At 44.4% G+C, this 20,522-nt stretch overlaps 1 protein-coding gene across 1 annotated transcript; it reads right to left on the minus strand.

The window, feature by feature from the left end:
* Positions 1 to 2,859: 2,859 nt before the first annotated feature.
* On the minus strand, positions 2,860 to 7,861 carry LOC135530975 (zinc finger protein 436-like). Its single transcript, XM_064959145.1, has 3 exons — positions 7,564 to 7,861; positions 7,037 to 7,321; positions 2,860 to 3,722 (listed from the first exon to the last, which is right to left on the minus strand). Exons 1-3 carry the CDS (start codon positions 7,859 to 7,861, stop codon positions 3,001 to 3,003), a joined length of 1,305 nt encoding a protein of 434 aa, XP_064815217.1. The 3' UTR covers positions 2,860 to 3,000.
* Positions 7,862 to 20,522: the final 12,661 nt, after the last annotated feature.

The raw sequence follows: 20,522 nt of genomic DNA on the forward strand, positions 1-20,522 counted from the left end.
TAACAAACAGCCCACCGACCCCTCACTGGAGTCATCCACTAAAATGCAAGGGGCTGAGGCAAACCGGGAGGACAAATTACCCTCCCCTCCCCCCCCGCCACTCTCTTAGCCCCCCCCTCCCCCTCCACACCCCCTCCCTCTCACTTCCTGCCAAGCTCCCCCTCTTCATCCCTTTCTTCTTTGGTGAAGGAGGTAGCGGGGAGACACAACGCCCCATCCCCGCTAACTCCTCCACCAAATCCCTCATTTCGACCTCGAGGAAGCCTGGCAGGCTGTCCCCCCACTCCTTCCCATCTCCCCCTCCCACCCCCTCCCCTCCCACCTCCTTCTCCGTCACTGTCCCCGTTCCCTCTTCCACTCCTTCTCGTACCACTGTCCCCTTCTCTTCTCCTCCACGTTCTTCCACCTTCTTTTAATCTCTCCTTCTTTTTCCTTCTTTCCATCTTCTCTCCTCTTTCTTTTCGCCTCTTCCTTCTTCCCTTCTTCGTCCTTCTCCGTCCTTTCCCCTGTGCCATCCGTACAATCCGCACGCGTCCTTTCTTTTCTCCCCCATCCCCCGCTCCCCCCAGCTGCAGACGCGTATGACCTGTGACGAGCCGGGCAATCACGCCACAGGTGTTCTCTGGAGCCACACCCGTGGCAAGCCTTGGGCTCGTCACACTCCCTGGCCTCGTGCTCTTCCGACCCACAAAACCGACATTTCTTGTTACTGCACGAGGCCAGGGTATGACCGTAGGCCATACAACGCCTGCAGAACGGGGCTGACGTGCATAGTAGAGTGTTCCCCTGTCAGCCCCCAGGGAGAACATCGCCGGAGGATGGAGGTAGCCATCCACACTCTTCGGGGACTCCCTGAGTAACGCCTGGAAACCTCTCTTTCCGTTCCAGAAACCCAGGGAGTCCCTGAGGTACCTCGCTGAGGAGACATTGTCCATATATCTCCCCAGAAAGGCCCTCACCTCTTCATCCTTCACATGCGGATTGTACATGGTTACGGTGACCACCCTGAAGTTGTTCTTCGCCAGGCTGGTCACCGCATAATGGCACAGGGGTCCCGTTTTCTCCGCTTCCTTTGCCATCTTCATCACTTCGTCATGTTTTTCTTCTTTTGAAACGTCACATCGAAAGCCTTCTCAATCGGGTTCCCTTGAAGGCAGAGCACTTCCTTCACCTCTATCCTGAGGCATCCCATCAAAATGGTCCTTCCAAACGTCTCTCTACTCCACGGCTCCATCTCCTTTTCAGACCAGGCAAATCGTAAGGTATTTGCCATACCAATCCCCGGAAACGATCTGTATTGATTCATTTCAAAAAATAAGCTCTCTTCAAAAAGAAGCTTTAACCTGAAATGAAAAACATCTTTAATAGGAAAAGGTGGAGCAACTAAAGGTGTTGCCTCTCCACATCTATCAAGACAACTGGAGCACTGGGCCAGACACTCTTTAATCGAACCTGAACCAGCTCAGGTGAAACACCTTCCCAGTAACGAGATGGACAAGCCAGCACAGGTGTAACACATACTGACTAACAAGGTGACACCAATCAGTGCGTCCTACGTGCGAACAAGCAAGACGTGCTGAAGTCCAACCTCAAAACATAACTGGAAAAACCAAAGATGAACACCTTAAGAGAATGTTCACCAACAACAGAAAACAACTTCCATTTCACATTATAATCAACTACAATGCTTCACCTTCACCAATATAAACATAGTGTCTACTGGCAAACAACAATTCAAAACAAGATTTATTTTTATTATTCTCACAAAGATTTTTCTTTCTCTTTCTTCTGTCATGCTCTAGTACATTTGGTTTGGCACATCTGAGAATGAACCCTGATATTCTAAAAGCAGGATAACAATGTCAATATAATTGTAGCCCCAAAAAAATGTCAGTTGGTTACATAAATAATTATGCATTTTATAAAACAAGCACTTTATAAACAAAGCAACAGAAACGCTGATGTTTCGACAAGTCGCAATAAATCACTGATATCGATTGGGGGGGATAGTTTCAACAGCACGTACAACCTAACACACACAAAAACACATGGAAAGTGGAGATATCTTTTACCTCGCCGATGAGAGGATAACCTGCAGAAGACAGTCAGCTACATTTTAGAGTGATGCATTTAAATTTAGGGGTCGCTAAACAAATGAACACAACACTTATTTGTCATAACTCATTGATAGCATGTTGAAATCAAGTATGCGAGAGGATGAGGTTGCACGTCTTGTTAAAACTAACAGCTCAAAAACCACACGGTATCTGGGAATAATGTGTACATCCCTGGTTAGAGGACAATTTGTAGAAAAAAGCTCGCTACATTTTGAAGTGTTGCTTTTTGTTTCAAGTGTACGTTGGTAAGTGTAACTCAACTCTTTTTTTGTTAGTCAATTTTTGTTAAATCACATAAATAGTACTCTTTCAAATCAGAGCCTGAATTTTTCCGTGAAGCTAATATCCCCATCAAGTTGAAATCAATAGAACAGGGGGCAAACATTTAGGGTTCAACATTGTGACATTATTAAAATACTCCTTCTACAATGTTAAAACATTGTACATTGTGACATAAATTCATTGATATCATGAAACATCTCCTTCATGTATGTATTTTCTGATGTTTGATCAGAGGTATTTTATCAAGGTCACACACTGATCACAGCTGAGATTTCTCTCCTGTGTGTTTTTTCTGGTGTTTCGTCCGCTTGCTAGACGTAGTATAACTCTTCCCACATTGAGCACAGCTATAAGGTTTCTCTCCTGTGTGTGTTCTCTGGTGTTTAGTCCGCTTGCTAGACGTAATATAACTCTTCCCACATTGAGCACAGCTATAAGGTTTCTCTCCTGTGTGTGTTCTCTGATGTGATATCAGGCTGGTTGACTGAGAAAAACTCTTCCCACATTGAGTACAGATAAAAGGTTTCTCTCCTGTGTGTGTTTTCTGGTGTTCAGTCAGACTGCCAGATGTAGTAAAACTCTTCCCACATTCATTACAGCTTTAAGGCTTCTCTCCTGTGTGTGTTCTATGGTGCCTAGGCCGCTTGCTAGAAGTAGTAAAACTCTTCCCACATTGAACACAGCCATATGGTTTCTCTCCTGTATGTGTTCTCTGGTGTGATATAAGGCCGGTTGAATGAGTAAAACTCTTCCCACACTGAGTACAGCTATAAGGTTTCTCTCCTGTGTGTGTTCTCTGGTGTGATATCAGGCCGGTTGAATGAGTAAAACTCTTCCCACATTGAGCACAGCTATAAGGTTTCTCTCCTGTGTGTGTTCTCTGATGTGATATCAGGCTGGTTGACTGAGTAAAACTCTTCCCACATTGAGTACAGATAAAAGGTTTCTCTCCTGTGTGTGCTCTCCGGTGGATAATCAGACTGCTAGATGTGACAAAACTCTTTCCACATTCATCACAGCTATATGGTTTCTCTCCTGTGTGTGTTCTATAGTGTCGTGTCAGCTTGCTAGACATCGTAAAACTCTTCCCACATTGAGCACAGCTATAAGGTTTCTCTCCCGTGTGTATTCTCTGGTGTGCTTTTAAATGTCCTGAAGAAACAAAACTCTTCCCACAGTCAGAGCAGCAGTGAGTTCTCTTCCCTGTGGGTCTCTGCTGGTGTTTCTTGGGGTGTTTTGATCTGGAGAGACTCTTCTCTGCGTCATCAGCATCATGAGGTTGTTGAGGCTCCCCAGAGGATCCAGGATAGTCACTTCCCTCTCCTGCATGAACAACAATGTCAGGCAGATGGTTAAAGGCCCGCAAAATGAGCAAGAATAGTCATATTTTGTGTTGTTTTCACATTAGTAGTAACTGATGATTGTAGGCTAGAAATGAGTTATTCAAGTTGTTGAAATCCTACGCAGTGTGCCAGGCGACTTTTGGTCTCCAATACAGGGATTCTGTGCTAAAATTGCGGCATGAGGTCAATGCACATGCAATTTGGTTGTAGAATCTCCTCCCTGCTAATGAGGAAACCGATTGTTATGGATGTAGTATTTCTCCCTGGAGCAAAAATGGTGAGCAAAGATTTTAGTTTTTCACAATGTATTCTGAATGTGAATGGGGAAAACTCAGGGAAGTAACCTCCATTTCCAGGTTGCTTATGAGAGCATTTCACACTACTTTGGATTAGAATTGTGAGGCTCGTTTGAATGTCCTGCTTAAAATCATGTTTGTGTCATCATCACAAATCAACCGCATTGTATTTAAAAAACACTTCAACCAGTAAAATGCTCTTTTTGCTAGATTTTCCATCAGCCTGACAGCATAGACCTACTGTAGGACCAATAAATTCACCTAAAAACAACACAGACCTAGGACTATAAATCATTTAATATTTCAGGTGAAACATGGAAACTAAAAAGTCTTTGTCATGACATTTCATAACCTGATCACCAGATAATTTTGTGAATAATCCCATTAGGCTACTCTGTAATGTGTTGTCATTCAGGTGATGAAAATAGCTGTGTTTTGTGTATCCATCAAGGGACAGTTCTCTAACATTATGAACTCAGTGTCTCTGTGTGCAAACAGACTAACAAGCCCCTACTGTAAATCAAGCAGACAATAACCATTATAAACATCAATTTGTTAGGGATGTTGGATCCAACCCCACCATAACTGTCATTACCAGAGTAAAATGATTTAGATGCATGTTGTGATGTTTGTTTTTCAAAAATGATTTCCAAGATCTGTTCCACTGGATGTCAGAAGGAGAAAATTCAACATACTATTAAATCGTGCTCTGGATAGCCCGCCTGCCACAGGTGATGACTTAAATGTAAATGTTAGTTAGCGGTGTGCGCTAAATAGCGTTTCAATCGGTGACGTCACTTGCTCTGAGACCTTGAAGTAGTGGTTCCCCTTGCTCTGCAAGGGCTGAGGCTTTTGTGGAGCGATGGGTAACGATGCTTCGTGGGTGACTGTTGTTGATGTGTGCAGAAGGTCCCTGGTTCGCGCCCGGGTATGGGCGAGGGGACGGTTTAAAATTATACTGTTACATGAGGCTCGGATTTATTCCTTAAATTTAATACCGCTCTTCACCGACCCAGGAAGGGGAGGGTTCAAACAGGTGTTGTACCTCGTTTCCCTCCTTCAGGAAAGAGTAATTATAGTCAAAGTTACATTTGGGGATGTCTGATAGTATTTCTGATTGTCTTAACGCTGCACCACTAATGAGTTGTGGAGCTTCCTCAAAGTAATTTTTTCTTCACCTCAAACAGCAACAGTCTGACCAAAATCAATTGCGAATGACAATAGTTACTCAAAGTATTTTCGTAAAATATTTCCAGCTCTCGCCCTTTCGATAACCACTCAGAATAAAAGGGAAAAATGTAATGCTCTGATCCAGTGGAAATGTCATAAAATACCTGATTATTTCTTATCCTTTTCACAAATAGCCGACAGCTGTGTCTGTCCCAAACTCACTGGAACAGGAAACCGAGGGCCTAGAATATTTTATCACGAGATTCGGGTCAACCATGTTTAAAGTTAATTGTAGACAGGTCATGTGCAGCCAATGTGATTTATAGGATATTTATTTTCATCAGGATATTTTCAACCTGGGTTCAACTTTTTTTGTGAATTTTACCCCAATTTCGTTGTATCCAATTATTAGTAGTTACTATCTTGTCTCATCGCTACTACTCCTGTACGGGCTCGGGAGAGACGAAGGTCGAAAGCCACGCGACCCCTGAAACACAACCCAACCAAGCCGCACTGCTTCTTAACACAGCGCACATCCAACCCGGAAGCCTGCCGCACCAATGTGTCGGAGGAAACATCGTCCGGGGTAGGCAGTCATAAATAAGAATTTGTTCTTGACTGACTTGCCTAGTTAAATAAAGGTTACATTTAAATAAATAAAAAATATTATTTTATGACTAAACATTTTCTATGAATCTGTCAAGGCACCAACTTTGAGAAGGTTTTAAAACAAAGGTTTCAAACCGATTTAGGAATGTAATTGAATCTAGGTATGTTTCGCCTGAAAATAAATTGGCTGAATATTATACAATGACTTATCAACAGCTGTAACAATTTGACCCCCACAGGAAATCTACACTGGCAATTCTATAATATACTATATAGCCTAGAAACCTGGTTAAACTATCATTATGACATCATGGATCAATTCTAGAATATACTATATAGCGTAGAAACCTGGTTAAACTATCATTATGACATCATGGATCAATTCTAGAATATACTATGTAGCGTAGAAACCTGGTTAAACTATCATTATGACATCATGGATGAATTCTAGAATATACTATATAGCCTAGAAACCTGGTTAAACTATCATTATGACATCATGGATCAATTCTAGAATATACTATATAGCCTCAATCTGTTTAAAACGATCATTTTGACCTCACGGATGGCCAGTCTTTGTATTCATAGTGTATTTAATTCACGGGGGAGCCCTGAGCTGAACTCAAACCTGGGTCCAGTGACTGTCAAGCCAACACCTTATAACTGTTACGCCAAGATGTACGGTTGCTACAATAGATTTCTCTATGCATTTGAGAGTGGTTACACTTCTCCTTCCCCATCCCTCAGCTGTTTACCAAACCAAGTCTCTGGGCAGCCATTTTCTTGCTGTTAAAAAGCCCTCACAACTAATCTGCAGTTGTGACAATAATAAAGCTGTCATTCCACCACTGTTTTGGTAATAGGATGGATGGGACTGGAGAAATGTAACTACTCTCAAATTCATAGACAGACCTCTGGATGCAAGGACTGACCATCCATGATATCAACATTATAGTTTTAACCATGTTGAGGCTATACAGTGTTGATTTACATTGTTTCTAAACATTGGAGTAAAAAAAGCTTATTTGGGGTTCTGATGGGGTACAACAGTTGAACTAAGCTCATGAGGCATGTGTTATATTCCTCAATAATCAATAGCTATAAATAAATAATTTAAAAGTCACAAAATGAATGTAGCAATTGCAGATTTCTGCTTTAACACCAAACATCAGTTCAACAACTGCAGAGTTCGTTCCTCTGTTTTTAAGACAGTACTTACTAGTATTAATCAGGGATTTCACTCCAAAAACGGAATCCTCCTCTCCTTTTACAGTAACGTCCCCCTCTTCTTTTACAGTAACATCCTCCTCTCCTTTTACTGTAACATCCCCCTCTCCTTTTACTGTAACACCCTCTTCTTCTTTTACAGTAACATCCTCCTCTTCTTTTATAGTAACATCCTCCTCTTCTTTTACAGTAACATCCCCCTCGTCTTTTATAGTAACATCCTCCTCTTCTTTTACAGTAACATCCCCCTCTCCTTTTACTGTAACATCCCCCTCTCCTTTTATAGTAACATTCTTTTTTATAGTAACATCCCCCTCTTCTTTTATAGTAACATCCTCCTCTTCTTTTACAGTAACATCCCCTCTTCTTTTACTAACATCCCCCTCTTCTTTTATAGTAACATCCCCCTCTTCTTTTATAGTAACATCCTCCTCTTCTTTTACAGTAACATCCCCTCGTCTTTTACAGTAACATCCCCCTCTTTTATAGTAACATCCCCTCTTTCTTTTATAGTAACACCCTCCTCTTCTTTTACAGTAACATCCCCCTCTTCTTTTACAGTAACATCCCCCTCTTCTTTTATAGTAACACCCTCCTCTTCTTTTACAGTAACATCCCCCTCTTCTTTTACAGTAACATCCCCCTCGTCTTTTATAGTAACATCCTCCTCTTCGTTCACTCTGAACGTGTCTTTTTCTTCTTTAACTGTAACGTATTTCTCTTCTTCTTTCACAGTAACGGCCCCAACCTCTACTTCTTGTTTTACGGTGATATCCACCTCTTCCTTAGCAGCAGGAGAGTAGCTTAGTGACCGCATGGTCGGAGATGTTAGCTAGCTAGGCTAATGCTAACTTAACCAGCCCGCTTGCTGACTAATAACAACACACTAAATTTGAAATTAAATCGGATAACTAACTAGACGATAGAAGTGGTTTTAAAAGACAGTGGCTAATAAACACTAAAGCGTCTGAAGACCTTTATTGGTTCGGCTATTTTGTCGAGCAAGCTACGGAGGTCACTGACGAACTGACGAATTGTTGCTGCTGTTGAAAGAAGCGTTCCGTCCACTACATCATACGTCACACCAGCAGCATCGCCTTAAAGTCTCAGATCGCCATCTGCTGACTGGAGTGGGTAACGCTGTTGATTAAAATGTATATTTTAGGTGGAAGCATGAGTTTTTACTCACCAGTGTAACAATACAGTGTGGTTAAATACTTAGTAAGCTAATTGTCGTCACGATATGGTTACCTATAAGGACAAACAGTTATGTTTTTGCGTTATTACATATTTATTAACTTATTTTGTGACTCTTCCAAACTACACACAATGCAGTATTTCTCAACGTCATATCGATGGTCTTCTCTGTGCTACTGAGTTTGTTTGCCAGTGTAACGGTGTAAAGAAGTTACATGTTTAAAATATTTGTATACTCTATTTAACTAGGCAATTCAGTTAAGAACAGTGCCTTAGACCGCTGCCCCGCTCCTGTGATAAAGGTATGGGATTCTGGGTAATCCACAGCAGATTTATGGAGAACTTGAAAATTGAGTGGTCCTGGGATAGAAATGTATAAAATCGACATTACATCATTAAATCCACGTTTTAAATCACACATTAGCAATTTCTGTTTTATTAACTACTGTTGTTGGTTTGGTGTCAAGTCAGACTCTTTTATATGTTATTTGCCAAATCTCTGTTTTCCATGTGGGTTTTATGCTAAAGTTCCCTCTTTCAAGTTGGTATCTAACTGGAAAATGCATCTTCTTTAGGTTTGCTATTTATACCCTGTCGTCTACTGATCATTCATCCACACTGTGTGTCTCATCAATGCAGGTCATTTATGACAAATGTATAAAGTACACGTTTTATAAACTCATGAACACCAGCCAGTTTATCAGCCGGTTTTATTAGTTTAGGTGTATTATACTTCTTCGCCACCAGAGGGGGACGTTGGGTAATATTTCAGGTGAATTTGATAATTTTTTGATACTAAAATGGATGACAGTTTATTCTGATGTAGTGAATATGAGACACATGGAAATAATGTATTTATTTTTATTATAGTAAATTAGGAATTAGTAGGAAGTGTTAAATCCACCATACGATCACAATGACTTTGATATTTCAACTGTTAAATCCACTATCATTCATCCAGACTGCGTGTGTCCCATCATTACAGCTTTGGAAATAAATTAACTCTCCATTCATTGCTCCTTCCTGTGTTGACTCACTGACTTGAGAGACGGACCAGGAAGGTCACACAAGGTTGATATCAAGCTCAAGCTTGCAAACGTTAAATACACCTCCATCTCCATGAACTACATCACACCTGCCCAGAACCACGAGAACACACCTCCATCTCCATGAATTACATCACACCTGCACAGACCCACTAGAACACACCCCATCTCCATTAACTACATCACACCTGCCCAGAACCACGAGAACACACCTCCATCTCCAAGAACTACATCACACCTGCACAGACCCACTAGAACACAACCCCATCTCCATTAACAACATCACACCTGCCCGGACCCACTAGAACACACCTCCATCTCCATTAACTACATCACACCTGCCCAGACCCACTAGAACACACCCCCATCTCCATTATCTACATCAAACCTGCCCAGACCCACTAGAACACAGCCCCATCTCCATTAACTACATCACACCTGCCCAGACCCACTAGAACACAGCCCCATCTCCATTAACTACATCAAACCTGCCCAGACCCACTAGAACACAGCCCCATCTCCATTAACTACATCACACCTGCCCAGACCCACTAGAACACAGCCCCATCTCCATTAACTACATCACACCTGCCCAGACCCACTAGAACACAGCCCCATCTCCATTAACTACATCAAACCTGCCCAGACCCACTAGAACACAGCCCCATCTCCATTAACTACACCACACCTGCCCAGACCCACTAGAACACACCTCCATCTCCATTAACTCCATCAAACCTGCCCAGACCCACTAGAACACACCCCTGTCTCCAGCGCCCGCATCAGCACCATTTTATTTCTCCCGTCACTTTCAACATTTAGATAATAAAGCATTTGACCTTTCTATTGAATAAACAACAGAGGATTGGTTGATTTCCAGGTTTCAAGTATAATATTTAAGATGACTGATTAGAAAAGTATCATCCAACCATCGGGTATCTCATCACACCCTCATATTCCATGTTTTGAAATATACAGACAGACGGATCAAAAGTCATTTTACATTGTATAACTGTACTTCTGACAGCCAACTTTCCAACTCCTCCCATAACTTTATGATGTCATCACATTCCCAGAAGGATTATTGAGTCATTGTTAGTTTTACACTTCAGACATGACTCTGCCGTTGTGCTGTAGAATTTGTGAATTTTGTCTCTTGTATAATAAGGGACTATCATTTATCCCAACATCACAGGCCACAGACATTGATACAGTTCAAGACTTCCAAAAGTTTTTTAAAGGGATTTCTCCCTGTGCACCTGCCAATTTAAATCCATTAAATGAGACAAGTTACCAGACAGGACATATTGCTGATGCTCTTCCCATTGATAAAAAATAAATAAAAAATTCAGGTTATTTCACCTTTATTTAACCAGGTAGGCTAGTTGAGAACAAGTTCTCATTTACAACTGCGACCTGGCCAAGATAAAGCATAGCAGTGTGAACAGACAACACAGAGTTACACATGGAGTAAACAATTAACTAATTAATTAACTAACTAATTAATTAACTAACTAATTAACAATTAACTAATTAATTAACTAACTAATTAAGTCAATAACACAGTAGAATAAAAAGGGAGTCTATATACAATGTGTGCAAAAGGCATGAGGAGGTAGGCGAATAATTACAATATTGCAGATTAACACTGGATTGATAAATGATCATGTACAGGTACATTTACATTTAAGTCATTTAGCAGACGCTCTTATCCAGAGCGACTTGAGATATTGGTGTGCAAAAGAGCAGAAAAGTAAATAAATAAAAACTGTGGGGATGAGGTAGGTGAAAATGGGTGGGCTATTTACCAATAGATTATGTACAGCTGCAGCGATCGGTTAGCTGCTCAGATAGCTGATGTTTGAAGTTGGTGAGGGAGATAAAGGTCTCCAACTTCAGCGATTTTTGCAATTCGTTCCAGTCACAGGCAGCAGAGTACTGGAACGAAAGGCGGCGAATGAGGTGTTGGCTTTAGGGATGATCAGTGAGATACACCTGCTGGAGCGCGTGCTACGGATGGGTGTTGCCATCGTGACCAGTGAACTGAGATAAGGCGGAGCTTTACCTAGCATGGCCTTGTAGACGACCTGGAGCCAGTGGGTCTTGCGACGAATATGTAGCGAGGGCCAGCCGACTAGAGCATACAAGTCGCAGTGGTGGGTAGTATAAGGTGCTTTAGTGACAAAACGGATGGCACTGTGATAAACTGCATCCAGTTTGCTGAGAAGAGTGTTGGAAGCAATTTTGTAGATGACATCGCCGAAGTCGAGGATCGGTAGGATAGTCAGTTTTACTAGGTAAGCTTGGCAGCGTGAGTGAAGGAGGCTTTGTTACGGAATAGAAAGCCGACTCTTGATTTGATTTTCAATTGGAGATGTTTGATATGGGTCTGGAAGGAGAGTTTGCAGTCTAGCCAGACACCTAGGTACTTATAGGTGTCCACATATTCAAGGTCGGAACCATCCAGTGTGGTGATGCTAGTCGGGCAAGCGGGTGCAGGCAGCGATCGGTTGAAAAGCATGCATTTGGTTTTACTAGCGTTTAAGAGCAATTGGAGGCCACGGAAGGAGTGTTGTATGGCATTGAAGCTCGTTTGGAGGTTAGATAGCAGAGTGTCCAATGACGGGCCAAAAGTATATAGAATGGTGTCGTCTGCGTAGAGGTGGATCAGGGAATCGCCCGCAGCAAGAGCAACATCATTGATATATACAGAGAAAAGAGTCGGCCCGAGAATTGAACCCTGTGGCACCCCCATAAAGACTGCCAGAGGACCGGACAGCATGCCCTCCGATTTGACACACTGAACTCTGTCTGCAAAGTAATTGATAATGATAATTAACTTGTGGGTGGTGGTCGTGATGACGGACTATTCGATGATGTCGTCCATCGGGATTCCCCCAAGAAAGAAGACTCTCTGGATTGATCACTGGAGTCAGATGTGAAGGAGGAGGTTGATCATCAGGTGTCAGATGTGAAGGAGGAGGTTGATCGTCCGGAGTCAGATGTGAAGGAGGAGGTTGATCATCAGGAGTCAGATGTGAAGGAGGAGGTTGATCATCAGGAGTCAGATGTGAAGGAGGAGGTTGATCATCAGGAGTCAGATGTGAAGGAGGAGGTTGATCATCAGGAGTCAGATGTGAAGGAGGAGGTTGATCATCAGGAGTCAGATGTGAAGGAGGAGGTTGATCATCAGGAGTCAGATGTGAAGGAGGAGGTTGATCATCAGCAGTCAGATGTGAAGGAGGAGGATCATCAGGAGTCAGATGTGAAGGAGGAGGTTGATCATCAGGAGTCAGATGTGAAGGAGGAGGTTGATCATCAGCAGTCAGATGTGAAGGAGGAGGTTGATCATCAGGAGTCAGATGTGAAGGAGGAGGTTGATCATCAGGAGTCAGATGTGAAGGAGGAGGTTGATCGTCAGGAGTCAGATGTGAAGGAGGAGGTTGATCGTCAGGAGTCAGATGTGAAGGAGGAGGTTGATCACTGGAGTGAGATGTGAAGGAGGAGGTTGATCGTCAGGAGTCAGATGTGAAGGAGGAGGTTGATCGTCAGGAGTCAGATGTGAAGAAGGAGGATGATCATCAGGAGTCAGATGTGAAGGAGGAGGTTGATCACTGGAGTCAGATGTGAAGAAGGAGGATGATCATCAGGAGTCAGATGTGAAGGAGGAGGTTGATCACTGGAGTCAGATGTGAAGGAGGAGGTTGATCGTCCGGAGTCAGATGTGAAGGAGGAGGTTGATCATTTACATTACATTTAAGTCATTTGGCAGACGCTCTTATCCAGAGCGACTTACAAATTGGTGAATTCACCTTATGACATCCAGTGGAACAGCCACTTTACAATAGTGCATCTAAATCATTTAAGGGGGGGGGTGAGAAGGATTACTTTATCCTATCCTAGGTATTCCTTAAAGAGGTGGGGTTTCAGGTGTCTCCGGAAGGTGGTGATTGACTCCGCTGTCCTGGCGTCATGAGGGAGTTTGTTCCACCATTGGGGGCCAGAGCAGCGAACAGTTTTGACTGGGCTGAGCGGGAACTGTACTTCCTCAGTGGTAGGGAGGCGAGCAGGCCAGAGGTGGATGAACGCAGTGCCCTTGTTTGGGTGTAGGGCCTGATCAGAGCCTGGAGGTACTGCGGTGCCGTTCCCCTCACAGCTCCGTAGGCAAGCACCATGGTCTTGTAGCGGATGCGAGCTTCAACTGGAAGCCAGTGGAGAGAGCGGAGGAGCGGGGTGACGTGAGAGAACTTGGGAAGGTTGAACACCAGACGGGCTGCGGCGTTCTGGATGAGTTGTAGGGGTTTAATGGCACAGGCAGGGAGCCCAGCCAACAGCGAGTTGCAGTATTCCAGACGGGAGATGACAAGTGCCTGGATTAGGACCTGCGCCGCTTCCTGTGTGAGGCAGGGTCGTACTCTGCGGATGTTGTAGAGCATGAACCTACAGGAACGGGCCACCGCCTTGATGTTAGTTGAGAACGACAGGGTGTTGCCCAGGATCACGCCAAGGTTCTTAGCGCTCTGGGAGGAGGACACAATGGAGTTGTCAACCGTGATGGCGAGATCATGGAACGGGCAGTCCTTCCCCGGGAGGAAGAGCAGCTCCGTCTTGCCGAGGTTCAGCTTGAGGTGGTGATCCGTCATCCACACTGATATGTCTGCCAGACATGCAGAGATGCGATTCGCCACCTGGTCATCAGAAGGGGGAAAGGAGAAGATTAATTGTGTGTCATCTGCATAGCAATGATAGGAGAGACCATGTGAGGTTATGACAGAGCCAAGTGACTTGGTGTATAGCGAGAATAGGAGAGGGCCTAGAACAGATCGTCAGGAGTCAGATGTGAAGGAGGAGGATGATCATCAGGAGTCAGATGCGAAGGAGGAGGTTGATCATCAGCAGTCAGATGTGAAGGAGGAGGTTGATCATCAGCAGTCAGATGTGAAGGAGGAGGTTGATCATCAGCAGTCAGATGTGAAGGAGGAGGTTGATCATCAGGAGTCAGATGTGAAGGAGGAGGTTGATCATCAGGAGTCAGATGTGAAGGAGGAGGTTGATCACTGGAGTCAGATGTGAAGGAGGAGGATGATCATCAGGAGTCAGATGTGAAGGAGGAGGTTGATCATCAGCAGTCAGATGTGAAGGAGGAGGATCATCAGGAGTCAGATGTGAAGGAGGAGGTTGATCATCAGCAGTCAGATGTGAAGGAGGAGGTTGATCATCAGGAGTCAGATGTGAAGGAGGAGGTTGATCATCAGGAGTCAGATGTGAAGGAGGAGGTTGATCGTCAGGAGTCAGATGTGAAGGAGGAGGTTGATCGTCAGGAGTCAGATGTGAAGGAGGAGGTTGATCACTGGAGTGAGATGTGAAGGAGGAGGTTGATCGTCAGGAGTCAGATGTGAAGGAGGAGGTTGATCGTCAGGAGTCAGATGTGAAGAAGGAGGATGATCATCAGGAGTCAGATGTGAAGGAGGAGGTTGATCATCAGGAGTCAGATGTGGAGGAGGAGGTTGATCACTGGAGTCAGATGTGAAGGAGGAGGTTGATCGTCCGGAGTCAGATGTGAAGGAGGAGGTTGATCATTTACATTACATTTAAGTCATTTGGCAGACGCTCTTATCCAGAGCGACTTACAAATTGGTGAATTCACCTTATGACATCCAGTGGAACAGCCACTTTACAATAGTGCATCTAAATCATTTAAGGGGGGGGTGAGAAGGATTACTTTATCCTATCCTAGGTATTCCTTAAAGAGGTGGGGTTTCAGGTGTCTCCGGAAGGTGGTGATTGACTCCGCTGTCCTGGCGTCATGAGGGAGTTTGTTCCACCATTGGGGGCCAGAGCAGCGAACAGTTTTGACTGGGCTGAGCGGGAACTGTACTTCCTCAGTGGTAGGGAGGCGAGCAGGCCAGAGGTGGATGAACGCAGTGCCCTTGTTTGGGTGTAGGGCCTGATCAGAGCCTGGAGGTACTGCGGTGCCGTTCCCCTCACAGCTCCGTAGGCAAGCACCATGGTCTTGTAGCGGATGCGAGCTTCAACTGGAAGCCAGTGGAGAGAGCGGAGGAGCGGGGTGACGTGAGAGAACTTGGGAAGGTTGAACACCAGACGGGCTGCGGCGTTCTGGATGAGTTGTAGGGGTTTAATGGCACAGGCAGGGAGCCCAGCCAACAGCGAGTTGCAGTATTCCAGACGGGAGATGACAAGTGCCTGGATTAGGACCTGCGCCGCTTCCTGTGTGAGGCAGGGTCGTACTCTGCGGATGTTGTAGAGCATGAACCTACAGGAACGGGCCACCGCCTTGATGTTAGTTGAGAACGACAGGGTGTTGCCCAGGATCACGCCAAGGTTCTTAGCGCTCTGGGAGGAGGACACAATGGAGTTGTCAACCGTGATGGCGAGATCATGGAACGGGCAGTCCTTCCCCGGGAGGAAGAGCAGCTCCGTCTTGCCGAGGTTCAGCTTGAGGTGGTGATCCGTCATCCACACTGATATGTCTGCCAGACATGCAGAGATGCGATTCGCCACCTGGTCATCAGAAGGGGGAAAGGAGAAGATTAATTGTGTGTCATCTGCATAGCAATGATAGGAGAGACCATGTGAGGTTATGACAGAGCCAAGTGACTTGGTGTATAGCGAGAATAGGAGAGGGCCTAGAACAGATCGTCAGGAGTCAGATGTGAAGGAGGAGGATGATCATCAGGAGTCAGATGCGAAGGAGGAGGTTGATCATCAGCAGTCAGATGTGAAGGAGGAGGTTGATCATCAGCAGTCAGATGTGAAGGAGGAGGTTGATCATCAGGAGTCAGATGTGAAGGAGGAGGTTGATCATCAGGAGTCAGATGTGAAGGAGGAGGTTGATCATCAGGAGTCAGATGTGAAGGAGGAGGTTGATCACTGGAGTCAGATGTGAAGGAGGAGGTTGATCATCAGGAGTCAGATGTGAAGGAGGAGGTTGATCATCAGCAGTCAGATGTGAAGGAGGAGGTTGATCATCAGGAGTCAGATGTGAAGGAGGAGGTTGATCATCAGCAGTCAGATGTGAAGGAGGAGGTTGATCATCAGGAGTCAGATGTGAAGGAGGAGGTTGATCATCAGGAGTCAGATGTGAAGGAGGAGGTTGATCGTCAGGAGTCAGATGTGAAGGAGGAGGTTGATCGTCAGGAGTCAGATGTGAAGGAGGAGGTTGATCACTGGAGTGAGATGTGAAGGAGGAGGTTGATCGTCAGGAGTCAGATGTGAAGGAGGAGGTTGATCGTCAGGAGTCAGATGTGAAGAAGGAGGATGATCATCAGGAGTCAGATGTGAAGGAGGAGGTTGATCATCAGGAGTCAGATGTGGAGGAGGAGGTTGATCACTGGAGTCAGATGTGAAGGAGGAGGTTGATCGTCCGGAGTCAGATGTGAAGGAGGAGGTTGATCATTTACATTACATTTAAGTCATTTGGCAGACGCTCTTATCCAGAGCGACTTACAAATTGGTGAATTCACCTTATGACATCCAGTGGAACAGCCACTTTACAATAGTGCATCTAAATCATTTAAGGGGGGGTGAGAAGGATTACTTTATCCTATCCTAGGTATTCCTTAAAGAGGTGGGGTTTCAGGTGTCTCCGGAAGGTGGTGATTGACTCCGCTGTCCTGGCGTCATGAGGGAGTTTGTTCCACCATTGGGGGCCAGAGCAGCGAACAGTTTTGACTGGGCTGAGCGGGAACTGTACTTCCTCAGTGGTAGGGAGGCGAGCAGGCCAGAGGTGGATGAACGCAGTGCCCTTGTTTGGGTGTAGGGCCTGATCAGAGCCTGGAGGTACTGCGGTGCCGTTCCCCTCACAGCTCCGTAGGCAAGCACCATGGTCTTGTAGCGGATGCGAGCTTCAACTGGAAGCCAGTGGAGAGAGCGGAGGAGCGGGGTGACGTGAGAGAACTTGGGAAGGTTGAACACCAGACGGGCTGCGGCGTTCTGGATGAGTTGTAGGGGTTTAATGGCACAGGCAGGGAGCCCAGCCAACAGCGAGTTGCAGTATTCCAGACGGGAGATGACAAGTGCCTGGATTAGGACCTGCGCCGCTTCCTGTGTGAGGCTGGGTCGTACTCTGAGGATGTTGTAGAGCATGAACCTACAGGAACGGGCCACCGCCTTGATGTTAGTTGAGAACGACAGGGTGTTGCCCAGGATCACGCCAAGGTTCTTAGCGCTCTGGGAGGAGGACACAATGGAGTTGTCAACCGTGATGGCGAGATCATGGAACGGGCAGTCCTTCCCGGGAGGAAGAGCAGCTCCGTCTTGCCGAGGTTCAGCTTGAGGTGGTGATCCGTCATCCACACTGATATGTCTGCCAGACATGCAGAGATGCGATTCGCCACCTGGTCATCAGAAGGGGGAAAGGAGAAGATTAATTGTGTGTCATCTGCATAGCAATGATAGGAGAGACCATGTGAGGTTATGACAGAGCCAAGTGACTTGGTGTATAGCGAGAATAGGAGAGGGCCTAGAACAGATCGTCAGGAGTCAGATGTGAAGGAGGAGGATGATCATCAGGAGTCAGATGCGAAGGAGGAGGTTGATCATCAGCAGTCAGATGTGAAGGAGGAGGTTGATCATCAGCAGTCAGATGTGAAGGAGGAGGTTGATCATCAGCAGTCAGATGTGAAGGAGGAGGTTGATCATCAGGAGTCAGATGTGAAGGAGGAGGTTGATCATCAGGAGTCAGATGTGAAGGAGGAGGTTGATCACTGGAGTCAGATGTGAAGGAGGAGGTTGATCACTGGAGTCAGATGTGAAGGAGGAGGTTGATCGTCAGGAGTCAGATGTGAAGGAGGAGGTTGATCACTGGAGTCAGATGTGAAGGAGGAGGTTGATCATCAGGAGTCAGATGTGAAGGAGGAGGTTGATCATCAGTGAACCTCTAGGATTGTGGCTAGGCTGGCGTTTACACTTCCAGCTTGGTCATACATTTTTATACTTTGAATGTTGATATTGTGAACCTATGTTATATATTTGTACCTGCTGTTTCATGAAGTCATGTCACTGAGTACTGCCCCTATATATACCGTGCATTCGGAAAGTATTCAGACCCTTTCACTTTTTCCACATTTTGTTACTTTACATTCTTATTCTGACATGGATTAAATACATTTTCCCCCTCATCAATCTACACACAATAACCCATAATGACATCACAATACCCCATAATGACATCACAATACCCCATAATGACAAAGCAAAAACAGGTTTTTATAAATGATAAATTAAAAATGTGATTTTCTTTAAAAAACAAGTATATTTCTAAATGACCCCAAACTTTTGGACGGTAGTGTATAGACCTCGTCTGTTCATTATATACATCTACATGATGTATTGTTATACCATGTAGGAGCAGTATAGACCTAGTCTGGTCATTATATACATCTATATGATGTATTGTTACACCATGAGGAGCAGTATAGACCTAGTCTGTTCATTATATACATGATGTATTGTTACACCATGTAGGAGCAGTATAGACCAATCTGTTCATTATATACATCTACATGATGTATTGTTGCACCAACAAATAAAGGGAAATTATATTGTTTATACTGATACAATTGCTCAGAGAAAGAGATATAGTTTAAAATGTAATTCTCAAAAGGTAGGTGTCGGAATTATTGCCACCTATGTTTTCATTTACATTTACATTACATTTAAGTCATTTAGCAGACGCTCTTATCCAGAGCGACTTACAAATTGGTGAATTCACCTTCTGACATCCAGTGGAACAGCCACTTTACAATAGTGCATCTAAATCATTAAGGGGGGGGGGGTGAGAAGGATTACTTATCCTATCCTAGGTATTCCTTGAAGAGGTGGGGTTTCAGGTGTCTCCGGAAGGTGGTGATTGACTCCGCTGTCCTGGCGTCGTGAGGGAGTTTGTTCCACCATTGGGGGGCCAGAGCAGCGAACAGTTTTGACTGGGCTGAGCGGGAACTGTACTTCCTCAGTGGTAGGGAGGCGAGCAGGCCAGAGGTGGATGATTGCAGTGCCCTTGTTTGGGTGTAGGGCCTGATCAGAGCCTGGAGGTACTGCGGTGCCGTTCCCCTCACAGCTCCGTAGGCAAGCACCATGGTCTTGTAGCGGATGCGAGCTTCAACTGGAAGCCAAGTTTTCAATACTCCAGCACCCTCCCCTCGGGAGGATAACGACACTGAAATGTTTTATGAGATTAGAGAACACATTGGGTGGGATCTTAGACTGTTCCTCCATACAGAATCTCTCCACGTCCTTCATTTATTTTGTCTGCGCTTGTGGACTGCCCTGTTCACTTGCGTCGAGCAATCCCGGATCCGGGATCCTATTTATAGCCTCAAGCTCATTAGCATAACGCAACGTTAACTATTCATGAAAATCGCAAATGAAATGAAATAAATATATTTGCTCTCAAGCTTAGACTTTTGTTAACAACACTGTCATCTCAGATTTTCAAAATATGCTTTTCAACCATAGCTAAACAAGCATTTGTGTAAGAGTATTGATAGCTAGCATAGCTATAAGCCTAGAATTCAGCCAGCAACATTTTCACAAAAACAAGAAAATCATTCAAATAAAATCATTTACCTTTGAAGAACTTCAGATGTTTTCAATGAGACTCTCAGTTAGATAGCAAATGTTCAGTTTTTCAAAAATATATTATTTGTGTAGGACAAATCTCTCCGTTTTGTTCACGTTTGGCTATGAAAAAAACCTGTATCCAGTTATAGCCTCAAGCTCATTAGCATAATGTAACGTTAACTATTTATGAAAATCGCAAATGAAATGAAATGAATGTGCTAGCTCTCAAGCTTAGCCTTAACAACACTGTCATCTCAGATTTTCAAAATATGCTTTTGAACCATAGCAAAACAAGCATTTGTGTAAGAGTATTGATAGCTAGTGTAGCATTTAGCGTAGCATTTAGCGGGCAACATTTGCACAAAAACCAGAAAAGGATTCAAATAAAATCATTTACCTTTGAAGAACTTCGGATGTTTTCAATGAGGAGACTCTCAGTTACATAGCAAATGTTCAGTTTTTCCTGAAAGATTCTTTGTGTAGGAGAAATCGCTCCTTTTTGGGGGTACGAAAATTCAGTCATCAAAACGGCTAACTGTTTTCCAAATTAACTCCATAATATCGACTGAAACACGGCAAACGCTGTTTAGAATCAATCCTCAAGGTGTTTTTCACATATCTCTTCATTGATATATCGTTTGTGAATGTCTACTT

Source organism: Oncorhynchus masou, unplaced genomic scaffold (genome assembly GCF_036934945.1).
Source record: "Oncorhynchus masou masou isolate Uvic2021 unplaced genomic scaffold, UVic_Omas_1.1 unplaced_scaffold_1473, whole genome shotgun sequence".
Classification (NCBI taxonomy): domain Eukaryota; kingdom Metazoa; phylum Chordata; class Actinopteri; order Salmoniformes; family Salmonidae; genus Oncorhynchus; species Oncorhynchus masou.